Source organism: Myotis myotis, unplaced genomic scaffold (assembly GCF_014108235.1).
Source record: "Myotis myotis isolate mMyoMyo1 unplaced genomic scaffold, mMyoMyo1.p scaffold_m19_p_8, whole genome shotgun sequence".
Lineage (NCBI taxonomy): Eukaryota > Metazoa > Chordata > Mammalia > Chiroptera > Vespertilionidae > Myotis > Myotis myotis.
Window position 1 is genome coordinate 34,173,362 of NW_023416390.1, and position 21,091 is coordinate 34,194,452.

Consider the following 21,091-nt stretch of genomic DNA (forward strand, 5'->3'; position numbering starts at 1 on the left):
TTTTTATGTTGGATTATTCATGTTCTTATAGAGCCATGGGAGTTCTTTATATATTAGAAAAATCATCTCTCTCTATGATACTTACTACAAATAATCCTCCTAGTGAGTCCTCTGCCATTTGACTTGACTTGGGGTTGGTTCTGCCATGCAGGTTAAAACTATTTTTTGTGTGTAGTTGAATTTATCATTTTTTCTTCTATGACCCTGGGATTGTTCAACAGCAGTAGAAAGGTCTTTCTCACCATGAGGTTATGACATATTTCTTCCTTGGCTTCTTCAAGTCCTTTTGTGTTTTTGTTTTGTGTGACATTTAAATCTTTGATCCATTCGAAACCATTCTGGGATAAAGAGATGATTTAATATTCTTCTTATTTTAGATGACAACCTGGTTCTTCTAATACCATATATTAAACTAGAGGTCCGGTGTATGAATTCATGCACAGCTGGGGTCTGGCTGGCCCGCCCTGGATTGGGACTGATTGGGCTGGGCCAGCTGGGGGGAGGGGACTCAGGAGGTGGGCCAGCTGGCCCCACCCCCTGGTCAAACTTCTGGTCGAGGGGACAATTTGCATATTAGTCTTTTATTATAAAGGATGGTCTTTTTTTCCCTTATACAAGAAAGGTGAGGTGCCACATTTATTATATAACTATCTTTAAATATGTACTTGGGTATATTTCTTGAGTTTCCATTCTTTTCCTCTGATGTGTCTTTCTAGTCATCTGCTTATACCAATGGTCCTCTAATGACATGTTTTCATACACAGCAGGGCTCATTACTCCTCATTACACTTTATTTTCTGAATTTTACTAGTTGTTCTTGGTTATTTACTTTCTACCTGAAGTTTAGAATTGGGTTGGTCACACTCCCTGTACCCCCTCCCACCCATGCTCCAACATAATGCTCCTGATATTTTTATTGGGTCAATGACATTTATAGATGATGCTGGGGAGAGCTGAAGTATTTATGATGTTGAGTATTTCTACCTAAGGACACTGTATGTTTTCCCATCTTTTTGTTTGCATCCCTCAGAATATTTTAAACTATTCCTCACATAAACACATATTTAAGTTTACTCCTGGGTATTTTATGTTTGTGTTGTTGCTATTGTAAATGGGCCCTTTTATCATATTTCCTATCTAGCAGTACCCACAAAAGCTACTGCTTTCTGTACATTAATTTTGTAACTCCCTCATCTGATTTCTCATATATGTTAAAGTAGTTTTTCAGTTCATTCTCTTTGCTTTTGTAAGTATAGAACACATGTTCAAAGGGTGATCATTTTGCCTCTTTTATTCCAATCTCTACATCTCTATGTTTTTTTTTTTTTGTTTTTTTTTTTTTTTTTTTTTTTTGTCTGTCAGTAATCCATAGATCAGATAGGAGAATGATGACAAAGGTCACCCTTGTATTTTTCCTGACATTAGTGGAAATGTTTCTAGTGAATTTCACTAAGCATGACATTGGCTTTTTAACTAAGATGGAAATATTTTGTCATGATAAAGAAGTATCCGTATATTCTCATTGTTTTGTTTTATTTTTTAATATCAGGAATGGATGTTGAATTTGCCAAATGACCTGTCAGCATCCACTGTGATGAGCTTATGGTTTCCATGTTTGGCTCTCTTTATATGACACAGTGTATTCACATACATCCTGAGATTGAACCATTCTTACATTCTGGAATAACCGTGCTTGCATGATTGCGGTGTGTTGCTTATTTAAGGTGCTGCTGGGTTTTAGTTTGCTGATATTTCAGTTGAAATTTTTGCACTAATACTCATAAGGAAGACTGATCTGTGGTTCGATTTGTACTCAATCTTTTGGGGGCTTAGTATCAATGTGATTATGCTCTTTTCATTAAAAAGTATTTGTGCTGTTTTTATTTTTTACAAATATAAACTTGACTACATGCATCATTAGAATGATTAGGCTTGGTCTACCTCTTCATCCTACTACAACTAACATTTGTAACAACTGCTAAAGCTTCCCGAAAGCTTTCTGCGTGCCCAGTTCTGTTTTCAGTACAAGTATCATCCCCTCTAATCAGTGCATCAGACCCAGGAGGTAGACACGGCTTGGGTGTCCTTGTGCAGATGAGAAAACCGAGATGCAGGGGGACCAGCTGGCCACAGGCTGCAGACCTAGCATATGGGGGGCTGTGACTTCTCCACACCAGCCCGACGCCTCAATCGTCTGCTCTGTGGTCCCTTTGTGTTATTTTAATTATTAACCAGGCATCCTCAGTTCTCTCTTGTTTTTAGTTTGACTAGATGTTAACTCTACTTTTAGATGTTTCCCCGGTACAATTTAGACATTCCACTGACATTCTTAATCCTATAATTGTTACCTTTCTAAACTAACATGCAACGTGTTTGGCTGCTTGCCATGGGCTTTCAAGACAGGACCTGTGCCTGATGATTTAGCTGGAGGGACAAGACCTAAACATAACGAGTGAAATAACACCAGTCCAAACCACAGTCACTCAGGTAGGGCTTGGTGACCTGCCAAACAAGGGGGTGGGTAATAAGTGTCCACGGAGTTCAGAGGAGAAAGACGGGAGTCCTCTGGGGGTGGAGGGAAGGCTCTGGAAGCTGAGTTGGCTTTGACAGGGAAGTGGGGGAGACCTGTGTGCTTGACTCTGAGAGCTCCTGCAGGGGTGCACAGGGGACAGACAAGGTGACCAGAGCCCTCCACAGCTGTACAGTCCCTACTGAAAACCAGTAGCCCATTTCCTGCTTGGTCAATACTATAAACAAGGCAAACATGAACAGCTTTTTCAATGTCTGTGGCAGGGATCAGTGAATCACAGTGACTGGGCCAAATCTGGCCTGATGCACATGTTTATAAATAAAGTTTTATTGGAGCACAGACATGTCCATTCATTCACATACTGTCCGTTTTTGCTTTCATACTATCATGGCAAAGTTGAGTAGTTGTAGTAGAGAATGTAGGTTCCATAGACTCAAATATTTACTACTTTTGTCCCTTTATGGAAATAATTTGTTGATCCATGGAAGCGTGTCTTATTATTTCCTTAGTATCAATTTCTTCAATAATATTTATGGATCAAAGGATATATAGATTAAAATTTTTGATATTTACTTAGTCCATTTCCCATAAAAAATGTTATGCTCACTTATGTATCCAGTAGCAATGTATGGGAGTGTTTTTTTCCCCTCACATGCTTAGAAACTCCAGTTATTATCATGATTTCAAATTTTTACCAATCCCATATGTGAAAAAGATACAGAACCATTTTCATTTTTAAATTTCTTTGTTAGTGGCTTGTAAAATTTCTGCTATTAAATTTCTGTTTGTATTCTTTGCCGTCTTTTCTACTGAGGTGGTCAGATTTTTCTCATTACTTTCTAAGAACTCTATATATGAGAGATATTTATCGTCACATGTTATCAGTCTATTCTTTTCCCATTACTGTGATATTTTAATTACTTTATCTTTATAATTTGATTTATATCAAGTGGGGCAAGTTCCCTGTGGTTATAGCCATTTTCACACATTTTCACGTATTTATTCTTCCATGTAAACTGGAGAATAATTTTGTCAATAAAATTGTTTTGATTTCATTGGCATTGCATTGACTGTATAGAACAGTCAAAGGATAATGTGTACTTGTACTTTATTGAGTCTTTCCAGGGAAATAATTTACCAGTCTATAGCTTCAAGTCTTCTTTCAATTTCTTCAGTATAATTTTTATAAATATCATTGTGTATAATATGTTAATACAATTTTTAAGTTTATTGTGTTTTCTAGGAAGATGATCAGATAATGTAAAAATAATGATAAAATTATCACTCTAAAATAGTTATAACTCTTTTTTTTTTATCTTACTGCATTAGGTAGTAAGAACTTACAGAAAAATATTAATTAATACTTCTTACAGAAACCATTTCTTTCCCTGAGTTTTCCTTTTGAGGGCAATGCCTCTAAAGCTTCACTGATGAGAATCATGCAAATCTTCTCTTGGTTTCTATGATGCTCTGAGAGTAAGGACATTTCCCTATCTCTAGTTTATTAAGACATTTCTAAGACTAACTTTCCACGTCAGTTTAGTCAGATGCCAGGGAGATGACCAAATAGCACTTCTCTGGAAGAACATCGATGTGGCAAACAGTGGAGTCTGGATGGGTGAGAAGGACCTGAGAAGGAAGGTGGGTGGACAGGCGCCGTGGAGGGAGGGGGGGCCTGACATGGACAAGGGCATTTCAGGCGCAGCAGCCTGAGGGTGAGGAGGAAGGTGAGGGGGTGTGGTAGTGACTGTGGTGATGATGGGGCAGGAGACGAGACTGAGGTGAGCAGGGACATGCACAGAAAGGGCTCCTGAAATCAAGCCGCTCAGAACTTACTAATTTGAGCGCCATGTGTTGTTGCATCTCGTTCAAAGGCAAGAGGGAGGAAGGTAAGTTCATTCTGAGGTAAATTGCAAAGTACGTGCATTGGTGACCTCATGGCAGACCTAGTCATTTACATGTTCCATCTTTGCAGTGGAGTTGCTTGTAAAGGGGGCATCAAAAGAATCAGGAGACTGGGTATGAACTAAATATCTTCACTTATCTATTAAATATATTTAAAATTACTTTTGCAAAAAGTGCCATGAAAAATGTACGTTATTAAGTCTTATTGTGACAATTGACGTGCAACAAAGTTGAAAAATAACCAAGATCTGCCCGGCTGATGTGGTTCAGTGGATGACTATCAACCCATGAACCAGGAGGTCATGGTTCGATTCCCAGTCATGGCACATTCCCAGGTTTCAGGCTCAATCCCCAGTACGGGGCATGCAGGAGGCAGTTGATCCATGATTCTCTCTCATCATTGATGTTTCTATCTCTCCCTCCCTTTCCCTTCCTCTCTGAAATAAATTTAAAAAAACATAGTAAAAATAAATAAATAAAAATAACCAAGACCTAATAACGACAAACCAGCAACTCCAAACTTTAAGGAAATAAAATCACGGTACATTTACATTTTATTTTTCAGAATATTTGTACCTGTTGTGGGGTCTTGTTTGAAAAAATGATAGCGGAACCTCCTTCTTCTGCTTTAGGGTATTCGGGGAAGGTGCCAGTTAAGTTCCTGAGGAGGAAGAAAAGGCAAATTTAATAGAAAGGATCGCAGTCCTCTGTTATTTTCCCCCTTAGCTGGCTCTGCTGATGCTCATTTAAGTAAGTGCTATTTATTCAGATGGGGCCAACCTGACCATCCGGGGCCAGACCCGAGGTCTCGCAGGAGCAGGAGGGTCTGGGACCGCAGGAGCGGCTTCCCTCCTGCAGGAGTTGTTACTCTCTCTCTCAGGCAGACTGGATGCTTCGTTTTCTCTTTTTTCCCTTTAAATTATTGAGCTACTCTGTGCTTGAGTTAAGAATCAAGACAGAAGCACAAATCATTTCTTCCTGTTTAAAGTTTAGGATAAACACAGGAGTTTGAAACTAAACAGAAGGGTGGAGGTGTTACAGTTACAAATGTAGTAATAGTGCATGAAATACACACGCATGCTTTAGGCTTTAGTAAGTCTAAGGGTCTATATTTTATGGGTGCCAAGTAGTAATTTACTTTTGCTGTAACCATATAATTTCCTACATTTTGAAAAGCAGGCTTTGTAATTTAATGTTGAGGAATTTCAGAAGGAATGTGTAGTTAATACTCTGACACAAATGTTATGTTTACTCAGCATATAGAAAGAGAAGATGGCCCAATTACTTCCATCAGTATAGAACCCAAGGGTCCGAGGAGACAACCATGTTTAAAACGACTCTATTGCAGTGGTTCTCAGACTTTTGGCCCTAGGAACCCTTTACATTCCCATTCTTTTTTTGTTGTTAATCCTCATCAGAGGGTATTTTTTTCCATTGCTTTTCAGAGAGAGTGGGAGGGAGGGAGAGGGGTAAAGAGAGAGAAAAAAATCAATATGAGACTCATCGATTGGTTGCCTCCTGCATGTGCCTGGACCAGAGGTGGGAGCAAACCCACAACCCGGGTACATGCCCTTGACTGGGAATCGAACCTGCACCCCTTTAGTGCACAGGCTGATGCTCTAGCCACTGAGAGATACTAGCCAGGGCCCCTTTACACTCAAACAACTTTTCAGTATCCTAAAGAGCTTTCTGAAAATGTGTTATTGCTATTGATATTTACCGAATTTTATAGTAAAACTGAGACATTTCTAAAATATGTATTTTTAATTAATTTAAAAATTACAATAATAAACCTGTTATATGTTAACATAAATGTCATTTTTAAAAAATAACATATTTCCCCAATGAAAAAGTTTAGTAAGAAGAATGTGACTGATTTGCGTCTTTGAAGTCACCTTAAGGTTTGGCTTAATGGAATAGCTGGATGCTCCTATCTGCTCCTATGTTGAATCTGTTGCCATATGTTGTTTTGGTTGAAGCTTAGTAAGAAAACCTGGCCTCATGTATATGCATAATTGGAAAAGAAAGAGCAATTTTTTTGTGTTAATCCTCACCTGAGGATTGTTTTCCCATTGATTTTTAGATAGAGTGGGCGGGAGGGAGAGAGATAAAATATTGATATGAGAGAGACATATTGATTGGCTGCCTCCTGCATGCGCCCTCACAGGGGCCGGGGAATGAACCTGCAACCCAGGTACGTTCCCTCGACTGGGAATTGAACCCAAGACTGTTTAGTGCCTGGGGCGACACTCTAACCACTGAGCACACTGGCCAGAGCGAGAGAGGACAATATTAATAGCCTTTTAGGTAACAGAATACTCCACTTTTGATTCTATATGACTCAACAAGTGGTGGCTTCCTAAAGGCCGGCTGTGATGTGGAATCTGAAACCACATCAGTGACTTGCCTTCTCCATCACGTGAAAATCCATCCGCCCATCTTGAGTGCTGGATATGTCTTTTGCCCACGCACGGTTTTGTAACACCAGGTATTGGTCACTGGGTTCACTGCATTATGCAGATCTTCCCAATGCCGATACATCTCCTCTCATCAAAATCACATTCATTATCAACCTTCTAACAAAAAGGCTAAGTAATGGGAAGCTCTCAAACCCATGGAGGTCCTACAGGGTTTTGAAATTTTCAACTTTCTCTAGAAAGCTCAAATTTTACTGTTGGCCACAGATACCCTGGGTTGTTTTCTGTTAGGCTCATTTGGCTCATGTTTGAGGAAAATCTCTCCCCCAAACCCAACTCTGAATCACCAGAGTTCATCAGTTGTTTTTTAAATAGCAGGGACGTCCCGTAAAAAGTGGCTAGCTCTCAGCTTGTGACGGTGGTCACACTTGGTGTGCAGTGGAAGGCATTTCTGGGCGCTCCTGGTTCTGTCTCACAGAATATTAAAAAGCTGTGTATTCAAGGGTAAAGTCTTAATAACTGAGTTATCCCTTACTGCACCCGCCGGGGTTGTTAAACGAAACTGTTTCCAAGGCCGGTGGGTAACGAGGAGGACCGTGGTGACCACAAATGGGGGTCTCTGCCTGCTCCCTGCTGCTCCCCCCACCAGTGTGGTTTGGTGGGAATGTCAGGAACCATTGCAAATAAGTCATATGGAACGAGTTTGACTTTTAGATCCTGAGAAGATCTTGGAGACCTCAGAGGTCACACACTTTGAGAACCGCTGTTCTAGAACGTCTCCCCGAGCCACTGCTCAGATGCCCCCATGGCGGTCGGCTCCCTCTCCCACAGGCAGCCCCTCCATTTCCAGCCCTCCGCTGTTATGAAGTCCTTTCTGACACTGAGCCAACTGCAACCTGACTCCTGGCTTCTTGTTTGACCTTCTGGGGACACACAGAATTTGATTCTTTCTCTTCCACATAATTGCTAGTCAAACATTTTAAGACAGTTATGTCATTGTATGAAACGGCTCAGATCTCTTGAATCTTTACTGTTGGGCTCATTTTGTGGGAATGTGACTCAGTTACTCAGTGTCTAAACACAATGCAGTGTGTGTGTGTGTGTGGGGGCAGTCTCCGGACAAATGTACTAATACTGAGGATGGTGGGTGATCACACAGTGTGTGTGACATTCTGTCTATTGAGCTACCATCATCACAGCTACTTGGGTGTCTTCACACACTCACCCAGCATCCATCCATCCACCCATCCATCCATCCTCCACCCATTCACCCACCCACCCATTTTTCATTAATGCATTTATTTGTGTAGTCAATCAAAAAATACCTGGTTAGTACCAACTTGATTCTAGATGCAATGGGGGAGACAGTGATTGAACATTAAAAGATGCTGACCTTGCCCTCACGCAGCTCACATTCCACATCACATGGCGCAATATTTGGCTGATGCACATGCTTGACCTCAGACGCTACTTGTCCACAAGATTCATAGCTCAAACATCCTTAACTTGCCTGACCATGCTTTGTCTCGATCTGTAAATCACTTGGCCCAGCCGGTTCCTGGTTAAAAACTCTGATTTCACGGAGCCTACAAACTAGAGCACTCTCTTCTTCATACCCAGTCCCCTGATTCTGTTGATGCCACCTTTACAAGCAACTCCACTGTATAATTTTATTTCCACATTTAAAGCTCGAATGGTTTTGAGGACTTATAGTAGATGTAACCATTTATATAAACTAAAAACTAAAAGAATTTACATGTTCCAGTTTTACAGAATTCTCAACTTTGTCCCACACCAATAGTCACAAAGACGCATATTAAGTCACAGTAAGACTTAATAACATACATTACTTTTTTCAAAAGTAATATTAAATATATTTACTTTAATAGATAAGTGAAGATACCTGTTTCTTCTTAGTTATAATAGTTTAAACAATTAATAATCTGAAATTGAATTAGTCTTATCTTGAAAGAATGTAAAAACTGCTGCAGGGCACACATTTAAAAGATAAATTTTAAAATTCATATCCAGAAAATAACAGTGTAAACTGATAGCTCTTCACCTTGTGCTCAGGCACACGGACACACACACACTCTCACACACAGGATTTCTTGTGCTCATACCACTCCAGTCTGTCCCTCCGTGGCAAGGGGACCTCCCCTACAGCAGTGGCGCCCTGCGTAGTGACATGCTGAGGGCACCCTGACTTCGCCCTGGCTGGGACTCTGTCCCTGTGACTTGGTCACTTGGAGGATGTGAAGAGAAAACAGTTTTTGTATTTTCTTGGCTGTTGGGTGTCACCCCACATTTTCAGTGTGTGGTCTGGCTGAGAGGGGGCTCTGGTTAAGACAGGGGCACTGCCTTCCCCCTCACAGTCTGGGTGCTCAGGACTAAGACACAATTGATCCCTCACTGCTCACCGGAAGGAAGCTGCAGCTGACGAGTGTTTCAGTGCCTGGGGCACAGTGCACTGAGAAGGTGTGAGACCTCTGGGGAGAGACGCGTACTCTCAGACATGAGCAAATGGAAACATTATTTTGGCTCTCACAGTATTTCTGACACTGACTGCTGGGGGCTGACAGCATCCCTGCCGGTGACAGTCCATCTGGGGACTTTCAGGAAAGTAACTGAGGACTTCCAATTATGTGGGACCATGGCCTCCACGTGGTATTCCCCTGTGCCTGGCTCAACTCCCCCCTCCCCCCACTCCTCTCTGCTCACCTGGCTCCCGCTGCTCCTCCATCTACCTGGACCCCTGGGCACTCCCTCCTCAGAGAGAAGTTCACTCTTAGAGGTAAAATACTACACCCAGTGTGTCCTTCACTTGCTCAAATGTCATCGCATCCACGAAGTCTTCCCTGACTATCCTATATAATAAAAGAGAAACATGCAAATTGACCATCCCTCTGCTACGCTCACCAGCCAATCAGGAGTGAGTGTGCAAATTAACCCAACAAAGATGGCAGGTTAATTTACATACACAGGCGCTGGCGGAGAGCAGAGCGGGAGAGCCGGCAGCTTGGGGGGATGTGGCTCCCTCGGTCACTCCCCCAAGCTGCTGGGTGGAGAGTAGAGAGGGAGAGCTGGTGGCTTGGAGGACTTGGCTCAGTGACTGAGGGAGCCACGCCCCCAAAGCCCCCGGGCGGAGAGCAGAGAGGGAGAGCTGGTGGCTTGGAGGACTTGGCAGAGTGGGAGGCTGTGGGGTGGAGACAGAGCAGAAAGGGAAAATCAAGAGCGCAGGGAACACCAGGAATTCTGGGAATAGTAGTTCTGGTGGCAGCCCCAGGACCTTAAGCAGAAGCCCAGAGCACGGGAGCACCAGGAATGCTGGGAATCACAGTTCTGGTGGCAGACAGAACACCTAGACACTGGAGCAAAGTGAGTCTGGAGCAAGTTACTGTTGCGGTGGGGGATGGAGGGAAAGCAAAGGTGAGAGACATAAGTAAAATCAGAGTGTCTAGGAAAAATTAAAGGGAAGATATCGAAAAATTTCCAGGAAATCTCCACCAATGATGCAAAGAAAAAAAAATGCCTCTATTATTCTGTGAGCAACAAACTAAACTGAATTGGGGTCTCAGACAATTCGCTCATATGATTGTAAAGACAGACAGAAACTCCTGGATGGGAGAGGGCTCCCCTGAGGGCTCCCAGATTGGAGAGGGTGCAGGTCGGGCTGAGGGACCCCCACACCCCTCAGGTGCACGAATCTCTGTGCACTGGGCCCCTAGTCTTATATAAAACAAGTTTTTGACAAATAGAGTAGGTTCCTCTTATCCCTCAGCCCAAGGTCTTGCTGTGGCGGGCACACTCGGGTGCAGCAGAGGGGGACGGTCAGCTGGTTTTATTTTATTTTATTTTATTTATTTATTCATTTATTTATTTATTTTTGATGGTCAGCTGGTTTTAGATGGTTGCTGCTGTGTCCCTTTGCAGCTTGAAAAGTGCTTTCAGAAACACAAGGATCTTGCCTACTGAACTGTCGACACAAAATCCTCTGCAGAATTATTGTTAACTGTGCTTCTGCCTCTGTGCCTATACACGATTTAAATCATGGCTTTCCCTCCATTATTCTTTGAATCTTAATTCCAAAACCATTTGATTATCTCTGAACTTTCATCATCTTGGTGATTTACAAAGGCAGTGTGCAGCCTGTGCTGGCACATCATGCCCCCACCCGGCTTTTATCTGCCTTCATGTCCCCCAACAGGTGAGGCCAATGCAGGCTCTTCACTGGGCGCCAGAACCTGCCGCTGGGACCGGTGGTGTAGAACCTGGGCCCTGCCACGTGGCTGCAGGGCGATAACCGGAGGGTGCGTATGAAGGCTCTGGTTTCTACAGAACGAGACAGGAAAGGAGAAGCAAGACCATGAAAGCCACCCAAGAACACCAGGTTTGAGGACTGGGTGTGGAGCCTGGCAAGTCTGTGGAAGTATCAGTATCCTGAGCTCAGTCTGCATTGAGTCACCCACAGGCCAGTGCCAGCACATCTCAGGGGATCACATCTTTTTGAAGCAAGAATTCAGCCTTTGGGAACAATATTTAATTTGCATTAAAAAGTATAATTTCCAAAGATAGAGTTGAAGTTACTCATTATATATCTATTCCCTAAGAAGTATTTAGAAACATTTGAATATGAACACTGAAGATGGACTTTATAATCTAGAAAATTTTAGACTCTGCTTAACATTTTTCAAAACGAAATGGCGCTGCTCTCTCTCAAGTCCAGATGGCTTCTGCAATATTGTAGAAGACGGAGCCCCAGGAGCCCCAGGCACCTCCCTGGTGGAGAACCAGTCTCCTAGGTGCTGGGGTTGTCCCCCTCTCCAGGCCGACGGCTCTGGAACCTTGAATGTCTGTGCACCCAGTTCCTTTTATGTCTTCTTGTATCTTTCTTAGAAAAATTTTTTTTTTCTACAGTTGGAAAATTCTGACCTTCCTCCAGGGGGGTTATACTCTCCATTCTGCTTTCGACTACCCGTGGGCTTTAACAATTAAGCAACCTACTTACTGCAACCATATTTTTTCCACCCTTATTACTGTTTTCCTTAATTTATCATGCGCTGTCGGTTTCCATCTCTGTTGTCAGGTCCTGGGCCCTCTGCTTTGTTCCGCTGATGTATGTGTGTGCCTGTACATTAGTATCATGCATCTGCCTCATTTTTCTTTATAATATACTTGAAAATACAGTGCCATTTGTCCTTCCTTATTGTTTTTCTTTTAATCCCAATGACTTTAATAAGTATGTTTTCAAGTTCAATAACTAATCCTGTTGGGATTTTAATTGAAACTGTGTTCTCTCTATAAATTACCCAGAGCAGACGTGTCATCTTCCCCTTTAACCGGAAACTCGGCAGGGCCTGCCAGCTATTGAAGAGGTTCGTCTCTCCTTCCTATTAACATTTATGGGCTTTGTACGGGTTCATGTGTTTCTCTTTCATAGTAATCCTATCATTGATTTAAAAAACATTTTTGAACACTTAAAAATATTTATTCCTCTTATTTGCTAAAATGTCAATATTTTAACAATAATTTATATTATGGCACTAACTGTTATCAGGGGCAAAGCCCATTCATATTGTTCTTTTCTTTCATGGGAAGGAATCTAGTATTTCCTCATTAAGTATGTAGCTCTCTTTTGTTTAAAAAAATAAATGTTTCATTCATTCATTCATTTACTCATTTAAAATATATTTATTGAATGTCTACTAGGTGGTGGGTACTGTTGTAGTTTATTATGCTAAGAATCAACCCTTGTCTTTCTGTTTTTAAGTTTTTTAAATAAGAAGAGGGTATTTTATCAAACGGTTTTTCTGCATGAACCAAAAAGGTCATATTGCTTTTATTGATGTATAAAATATTGCATTTTCCTACCATTGAGCTATTTATGTTTCTGGGAACAGTTACTTGAGGTCTGATTTTGTTCCACTGGCAGTCTCCAAGCACCGTCTGATGGAGTACATGACGACGGAGCCAGAGAGCAAGCAGCCTCCAGCCTCGCTTCTCCCAGCTTCCCGAGAGGGACAGTCCTGGGAGCAGAGCCATGGAGGCCGGTCTCCCCAGAACTGGGATTCCCGTGGATGGGGCATCTGGAGCAGGGTCCCAGTTCCTGCCCTGAGCTGGCAGGTGTCCCTGAGCTGACTGGAGCATCTGGGAGTCCAGCTGTCCGTGGCCACAGGACAGTGAGCCGGGACTCGCCGTGCTGGAGTGAGGGGAACACAGCAGGACAAAGGGCTGCCCCTTCCCTGAGTGTATCCTATACGGTGGCAACTTCCACCTGCTCCCTGACTCTCCTGCTGGCTTTAATGAAGCCAGCTGCCATAGTGACAGCCCACCTGGGAAGGGGCTGGGGTGCCCTCTGGCCAACAGCCAGCAGGGAGCTGAGGCCCCAATCCGAATGCTGCTATGAGCTGCGCGAGTGTGGAAGCAGAGGAGCCCCCGACCACAGGCAGCACCTGGTGCAGCCGGTGGGGCCCTGAGCAGAGGACCCAGCTCAGCGGTGCCCATGCTTCTGCCCACGGGAACTGTGCCGTCATCAGTGGGGGTTGTGTGAAGCCACTAACTTGATGGTCATAGTGTTACTCAGCAACAGATGGTGAATATCCGGCCATCACATCGAAACAGATTTTGAGAACAGGGTTGGAGCAAGGCGATGAGTTAGGAGGCTACTGGGGTCCAGGCCAGGGTGGTGGGTGAGGCTGAACCTGACCCAGCTGTCAGTGAAGACAGGGGTCTGCAAAATGGGTGGGCTTGGGCATATTTTAAAGGTGGAGCTAATGCTATTTTTTGATGGACTGGGTGTTGGGCTGAGATTGGGTGGGTGGGTAGGTTCACATGCACTGGGGTGGGAAAGGCCATATGTGGAGCCATTGGAGGGGTGAGATGCCAGCATAGTTCTGGACACGTGGAAGCTGTGCTGCCACACATCTGGACAGCTGGGTCTCCACATCTAGAATTTAAGTGAGCAATCTGGATGGGAGATTTGCCTTGGGGAGTCAACAGTATGATGGAACTGAAGGCCGTGGGCCTCAGTGAGATTACCACGGGGTCAGAGAAGGGAAGCAGATGAGGAGGCAAGACCTGAGCAAGTCCGAGAGCCGTGTCCAAGCAGAGCCACGCTCTGAGCAGCTCAAGAATCTGCAGGCTCGGCTACACCGCCCAGCACTTTCCCCGGGACTCCAGGGCACGGCCAAGCTCATGGCCATGGAAAGCATATACCGCTGGGTTCCAGCAATAAAGCCCTAAAATAAGGCCTTATATGTGAGACAGAAGCACTAGGGAGGCTAGACGTGTAATGAAAATAGTATTTTCCTGGAAATGAAGAAACCTGGGGCTCCTGCCACTAATTAGCGACGTGATTTGAGCCAACGGCTCCACTGCAGTGGGAACCTGGCCGGCTTCCCTCTCCGCCACGTGGTGCAGTGCAACAAGGTTGATTCATTCAGTTATTGAACAATAAGTGTTGTGTGCCTATTAGCCAATTTCCAAAGCTCCTTTCAGCTCTGGAAACTCTAGGATTTGCATGTGACAAAGGCTGGTGGGGGAAGGGCGATGTTAATTTCTCACAGAATCCACTCAGTGATTCATGTTACTTTCTTATAAAAATGCCTTCAACACAGCCATCTGCCTGTCTGTTCTTTTACTGAGGCAGCCTGAGGAGAAAAACACCCGTGCCCTGTAACTCTCAGTGAGCAGGTCCGAGGTGGAGAACATTTGGTAAAGTGGGGGCCTATTAAAAATTTATGCATATTGTCAAACATTTTTGCACAAATGTGAGAATGACCGGCTCCAGAGTTGGCGGTGATTTAGAAACAGGACCACTAACGTGATACATTTCCCCCCCGAGGCCCGACACTGAGCTTCAGCGGGTCCTACCGTTTCAGACACGCAGGACAGAGATTTATCTGTGTTTCATCAAGTATGAAAAATATATGGATGGAGGGGTTTCCGGCCGGTACCCCCCAAGCCATCCCGTCACCTCTGTTCATGTCAGCAGGCTCATAAATTCCTCCTGCGTTCTGAAGAGAGCAGCTTGTGCCACTGCACAGAAGCCCCCAGAAGTGTCACTCGCTGCCTATAAATTCACTGACACTCAATAAAGGCAATTGGCTGCACATGGACTTAGTTACCACGGTCCTCCATCCCTCAAAGGAGAGGAGGAAGAAGGAGTGTGTGGAGCATGGCAGTTTCTTAGTGGCCCATTACACAATCTGATTTATCCCGCGATGTGTCTACTTATTAGCGGGCATCACAAGCAGTTACCACTCAGACAGAAGCCCCCTTCTTGATCTGAAGGTGTTATCTTTGTGCCTGCTCGAATCCTACAGGAACCGCCCTGCCCAACCCCCGCCCACTTTTATCTTATTAGAACAGACAGTATATTACAGTTCCCTATTGTGATTTGGGTTGAGAAAATAGCCGCTTTAATTTCACCTCTCTGTCTTAAATACCTATGTGTAGAGAAAAATTAACACCCAGGCAAGAGTACCCCTTTAGGAAGGAATGGAAAGGTTTTCCCACTAAATAGGCTGCCATCCGTCTCTCTGCACAGACTCAGTTCATAACCCCAGGCATTGCTCACCCACCAACCTTCCCAGTTTAAGGGAGGCATCATTCCCCTCTCTAACTCAAGAATCTAGGAAGCTTAGAAAAGAGGAGGAAAAGGGCACACTAACAACATGTTCAGATATGTATGTTTCATAGTTAAAAGGTGAAAAATGAAAAAGAAAAAAAAAAATATTGCAGTAGTGAAGGTCCTTTGGTTCTTCTATTCTTCAGTGTGGCTCGCCTTAGACCTGCCAGGTATTCAGGAGAGTGTTGAGTTTCCCTGCGATACACTGTTCCTCTGTGTTGTAAACCACAGTCCTTATTTTAAAGCAAGCCGCATTTGTTTCCCAGACTGCCTTATTTTGTGTTTAGCAAAGAGTCAGTTTGTGGGTCAGCCTCTGGATGGCGGTGCTCTGGGGTTGGCCTCTGAGGCTATAGGGCCTCTCTGTCCAGTGGAAGTTCACTGCCCAGAGCTGGCTGCGTAATAGTTACCAGTGCTGTGTTGTTGCTGGGATTGAAAATCCCTCTATAGGCCAGACCCTGTTAACTCCCAGGGACTGATCAGGTTATTTTAATCCTTGATCTCCTACAGGGTGGAATCTGGGTGTGGCTGTGCTCCTTGCCTGGGGGCTGGGGGGAGGAGTCTCACTCTCCGGAGAGAATGGCTGCCCGCATCCTGGGCCCAGGGGTGTCTCAGCACTCAATTCGTTGCCACCTCTCCCGGCCCCCCTTCTCTCCTCAGTCTCTCCCCAGATTCCACTCCTCCGCACCCTCTTCCTCTCTTCAGCACAGGTGAGTGTCTGTATCCGAAATGTCCCATGAACAGGATTCAGTGAAAACAAACAAATGCCGGCCGCGGAAACGGGGAAGGCTTGGTTTCTGTAAGCTTCTTCTCTTACCCGGACTGCATGGTCTGGTCAGCTCTTCAGGCTGCCCCCTTTAGGCTCAGTCCTCCGTGATCACAGAACCCAGCTCGCAATTCCCCCGGCGGCGCCAGGAATCCCGCGGTTCTCCTTTCCCCCGTCAGGGGCTGTGCCTGTCCCAAGGGACGCGGCTGTCTGCCACGCGGTCTCCCTCTGACTCTCTGGGCTCAGAGGTCTGGCAAACTTTCCTGCCCAAATCCCTGTTTTTTTTACCTTTCCAGGGGAGTTCTGCTCTTCCCGGCTGCAAACCGTCTCACCAGCTGAGCAATTTCGCCAATTCGGGGTGGATGTTACTAGTTTCAGCTGCTCATTCCATTTGCTCCGGGACACGACCTGGGACGCGTCTGCCTATACCGCCGCCATCTTCCGTCTCTCCAGATATGTATGTTTCAAACTCACGTCTCATGTGCTACTTTAAGAAAATAAACAATCCTATGTAATAAAAGGGTAATATGCAAATTGTCCCTGGACCAGGGTCATCAGTGTCTCCTGGAAGCTCATAAGAAACTCAAACTCTACTCCAAAAACACAGGCGACAAAAGCAAACATGGACCAGTGGGGCTTCACCAAACACAAAAGCTTCTCAGTAGGAAGGAAACAGCAAAATAAAAAGGCAATCTACAGAGGGGGAGAAAGCATTGGCAAGCTATCTATCCAATAGAGGGTTAGCATCCAAAATATATAAGGAACTCCCACAACTTGATAGCAAAAACAGAAACAAAATAATAACACGTTTTTAAAAAATGGGCAAAGTAACCTGAACAGACATTTCTCCAAAGAAGACATACAATTGGACAACAGGTACAAGGAAAGGTATTCAGCCTCACTGATCATCAGGGAAATGCAAATCAAAGCCACAGTGAGATGTCACCTCACGCTGCTAGGATGGCCACCATCGGAGAGACGGAAGACCCGTGTTCGTGAGGGGATGGAGAAGAGACCATGGGTACTAATGGTGGGAATGTGAGTTGGTGCAGCCACTATGGAAAACAGTATGGAGGCCCCTCAAAAAATTAATCATAGAACTATTATACGATCCAGCAGCCCCACTTCTGGGTATCTACCTACAGGAAAGAAAATCAGGTCTTGAAGAGTTGAATGCAGACTGTGAAATAACAGAAAAACCACATATTAGTCTCTGCTCCAGTTCCTGGCACAGAGCTCCTGGAACCCTGGTCATTTCCTAAGTGATAAGAGCACAAGGAGCTAACGTTTGAACTCTGACCCCGGTTCCTGACACAGGGCTCCGAAACTCCCTGGAATTTCCGGGTGACCGGAGTGCCTTTTGCTCTAATGAGGCAAAGTTTGGTGGGGACTGGTCACCAGGAAGATGGAGCAGTGATTAGAAGCTAGGAAATTTCAACCTCACCCTCTACCTTCCAGAGAGGCGAGAGGGGATGGGAATTGAGTTAATGATCTATCATGATCACATGAGGAAACCCCCATAAAATCCCAAAAGTGTGGGTTTAGAGAACTTCTGTGTTGTGGAGTTTGTTGTCCAGGTGCTGGGAGGGTGGTGATGTAGGACAGGGCGTGGGAGCCCCGCCCCTTTTCACAGGCCTCGCCCTACACATCTCTTCCATCCAGCTGTTCATCTTCGTCCTTTATCACATCCTTTTATAGTAAACCAATGAATATAAGTGTTTCCCTGAGTTCTGTGAGCCATTTAGCAGATTATCAAACCCAAGTAGGTTTTTGTAGAAACCGTGATTTATAGCCAATCAATCAGTAGTATGGGTGACATCCGGGAATTGGTGTCTGGCACCTGAAGTTGGGGGGCAGTTTTGTGGGACTGAGCCCTCAGCTTGTTGGCTTTTATAGGGCAGTGTCACAGGAATTGCTTGATGTTTGAGTGTGACAGTAGTGTGTGGGGAAGGGAGAAAACAAAAAAGAGTGAGTTCTTTCTTTCTTTCACACACACCCCCATGTTCACTGCAGCAGATAAGAGATAGAAAAACCCTAAATATCCATTGGCGGATATATGGGCATCAAAAAGGAGAAAAATCTATCTGCCCGGCTGGTGTGGCTCAGTGGTTGAGCATCAACCTATGAACCAAGAGGTCACAATTCGATTCCCAGTCAGGGCACATGCCTGGGTTGCAGGCTCAATCCCCAGTGGGGGGCATGTAGGAGGCAGCCAGTCAATGATTCTCTCTCATCATTGATGTTTCTATCCCTTTCTCCCTCTCCCTTGCTCCCTGAAATCAATTTTTAAAAATATGCTTTTTAAAAAAGAAGGTAATCTTGCAATTTTCTCCCACATGGATGAACCTGGAGGACATTAAGTGAAGTAAGCACAGGACAAACACTGTATGATACACTTACATGAAGAACCTAAAATACTCAGACGCATAGGAGCAGAGAGGAGAAGGTTGTTGACAGGGGCGAGTAGGGGAGGGCAAAGGGGAAGTGCTAGTCAAGGGTTCAAGTGTCAGTCATACAGATGAGGAAGCCCTGGACACCCGCTCGCTATCCAGCATGGAGCCCATAGTCAATAAAAGGGTCGTGTAAGTGAACAAATTAGCTGGGAGGATAGACCTTATGTTAAGCGTTCTTATCACACACACAGAATGGCAAGTCAATACAGGGCGTGGGAGGTGACTTCAAAATGCAGCCTCTCAGGTCCCACCTGAGACCCACGGACAATGAACTCCAGGGCTGGGCCCAGAGCTCGGTGCTTGACAAGCTTTCGGCTGATTCTGATTTGGGCCCCAGTGTAGAAGCACCACAGTCTGGCTCAACATTCAGGACAGTATTATCAGATCGTCAGCATCTGCTGTCCCCCCTGGCCCTGAGCAGGGTCAGGGAAGACGGGGCGAAGGCATCACAGCCCTGTCCCCCGAAGGCTTGCCATCCAGAGGGGAGGAGAGAGACACGCTGCAGGGAGCAGCAGTATCCCCTGGAACAGACCGTGGGCCGCAGAGAGCGAGTGTGTCCACTGCATTTGCACATGAGCCCTGGGCCTGCTTTTAACAGGCCGGCGCCTGGAGAAACCGCAAGAACCTATAGTTGCTGCGTGTTCTTAATCGGGTTTACTGCGATAACGGACATCAAGATAGGCGACTGCTCGGGGGGTGCACCTGTCCCAAGGCCTCGGCGGGAATGCTGGGACCTTCAGTTCCCATCCCTCCTCTCCTTATGGCCCCCATTCATTTTCCACCAAAGCAACTGGCAGAAAAATGTTATTCGCCTTCTCATCTGAGTAACCTGCTCATGTTCACATCTCCACCGAAGGACCACAGATGCTTCTGAGAATTTACTGAAAACATATTGCAGGAGGAATAGGAAATAATGAGCCCCTCACACACCTCCCTGTGTGCGCCCACCCCTCTCCCACCCTCCTCTAAAACTTCTTTTTCATCCTGAAAGTCACTCATACTCCATGTGGAAAACTTGGAATGTAAAGGGAAAACCGAACAAAGCCACGGTCCCCCTACCCAAAGGTATCCACTGTCAACATGCTGGTGGCTTCTTTCGATGTCTTACAAGTCCTCAGAGGAACAGCTCGGAGCCGCCCTCGAGACCCAATTCCAGTTCCACACAAAGCTCATGATTTAGTCTGCCGGTAACTACCCAAGTTTTTAGCCAAGTTCCCTGACTTCCCTAAGCCCACTTTGTCGTCTATAAAATAATTGGGCAAGCCAGCTCCTCAAATCCCATCATGCCCCTCTCCCTTCCTTCTATCTGCGCAGAACCCACCCCAGCTCCGTGTGGAGGTGCTTGGAAGCAGGAGAAAGAGATGGGGTCAGGAACAAGGGGAGCCCCGGGTTCACAGGTTGTAGCTAAGGAGCCCCGTGGCCTTGGCCATCGCCATCCTTCCCACAAGATGACACAGTGCACTCCGCGGTGGCGGCAGTCGGGGCCCACAGACAGGGCTGCGGCTGGAGCGCTCAGAACGAATGTGCTTTGGGGGCATTGTGCCTTTCAGAATCAAGTCCCGTCTCTCAGGAGCCTCGAGCCCCAGAAAACCTTACTCAACTGCCGGGGTCCACCCCCAGCAGGTCCAGGGGTCCCCAAAGGTGTGGATGGAGTCGGCGAAGAAGGAATCACATGGAGACAGTGTTCAGTTGATCAGCAGGCTAGCCAGGATCTCCAGCCAGGTTCTGGTCTGGATCTCCAGAGAGGTTCTGCTTAGGATCTCCTGCCAGGGTCTGGTCTGGATCTCCAGCGAAGTTCTGGTTCGGATCTCCAGCCAGGTTCTGTAGCCATGTTCTGTCGCTAGGTTCTCCAGCCAGGTTCTGTCCAGGTTCTCCAGCCAGGTTCAGTTACCAGGTTCTAGTCAGGTTCTCTTGCCAATTTCTGTAGTCAGGTTCAGTCCAGGATCTTTTGCCATGTTCTCTCGCTAGGTTTTGTCTCTAGGTTCTGAGGCCAGTTTCTGTCCAGGATCTTTTGCCATGTTCTCTCCAGCGAAGTTCTTCTGTCTCTAGAGAACGTTCTGTGTAGGTTCTGTGCCTAGGTTCTGTCTCTCTTGGTTCCGTATTCTAAGTTCTGTGTCTTACTGTCTTATTACATCTGTATTTATACCAGTTGATTCAATCCTATCAATCTCTATTACAAAGGTTAGGGCGTTTCTTATCTCCATTCCAGGGAGTAAAGATTATGTAGCTTAAGCATGATTGTTCGTAGTTAAAGTGATTAATTACCCACCTGGCACTAGTTAAGAGGTTTTATTCCCTCCCTAACTTCAGGGGAAAATCCCTACCTGGGGAAACAACCTTTCTCAGAGACCTTGGTTAAAACACATAGTGCCAAGAAGGTGAGCAAACATATTA

General features: G+C 45.3%; 1 protein-coding gene across 1 annotated transcript in view; it reads right to left on the reverse strand.

Annotated features, from left to right (window-relative positions):
* Positions 1 to 21,091, reverse strand: part of IQCA1 (IQ motif containing with AAA domain 1) — a 117,483-nt gene that overhangs the window by 56,808 nt on the left and 39,584 nt on the right. The window contains exon 7 of the mRNA XM_036320861.1: positions 5,012 to 5,096. Coding sequence (XP_036176754.1) covers positions 5,012 to 5,096 — 85 coding nt within the window. The remainder of the gene's footprint in view (positions 1 to 5,011; positions 5,097 to 21,091) is intronic.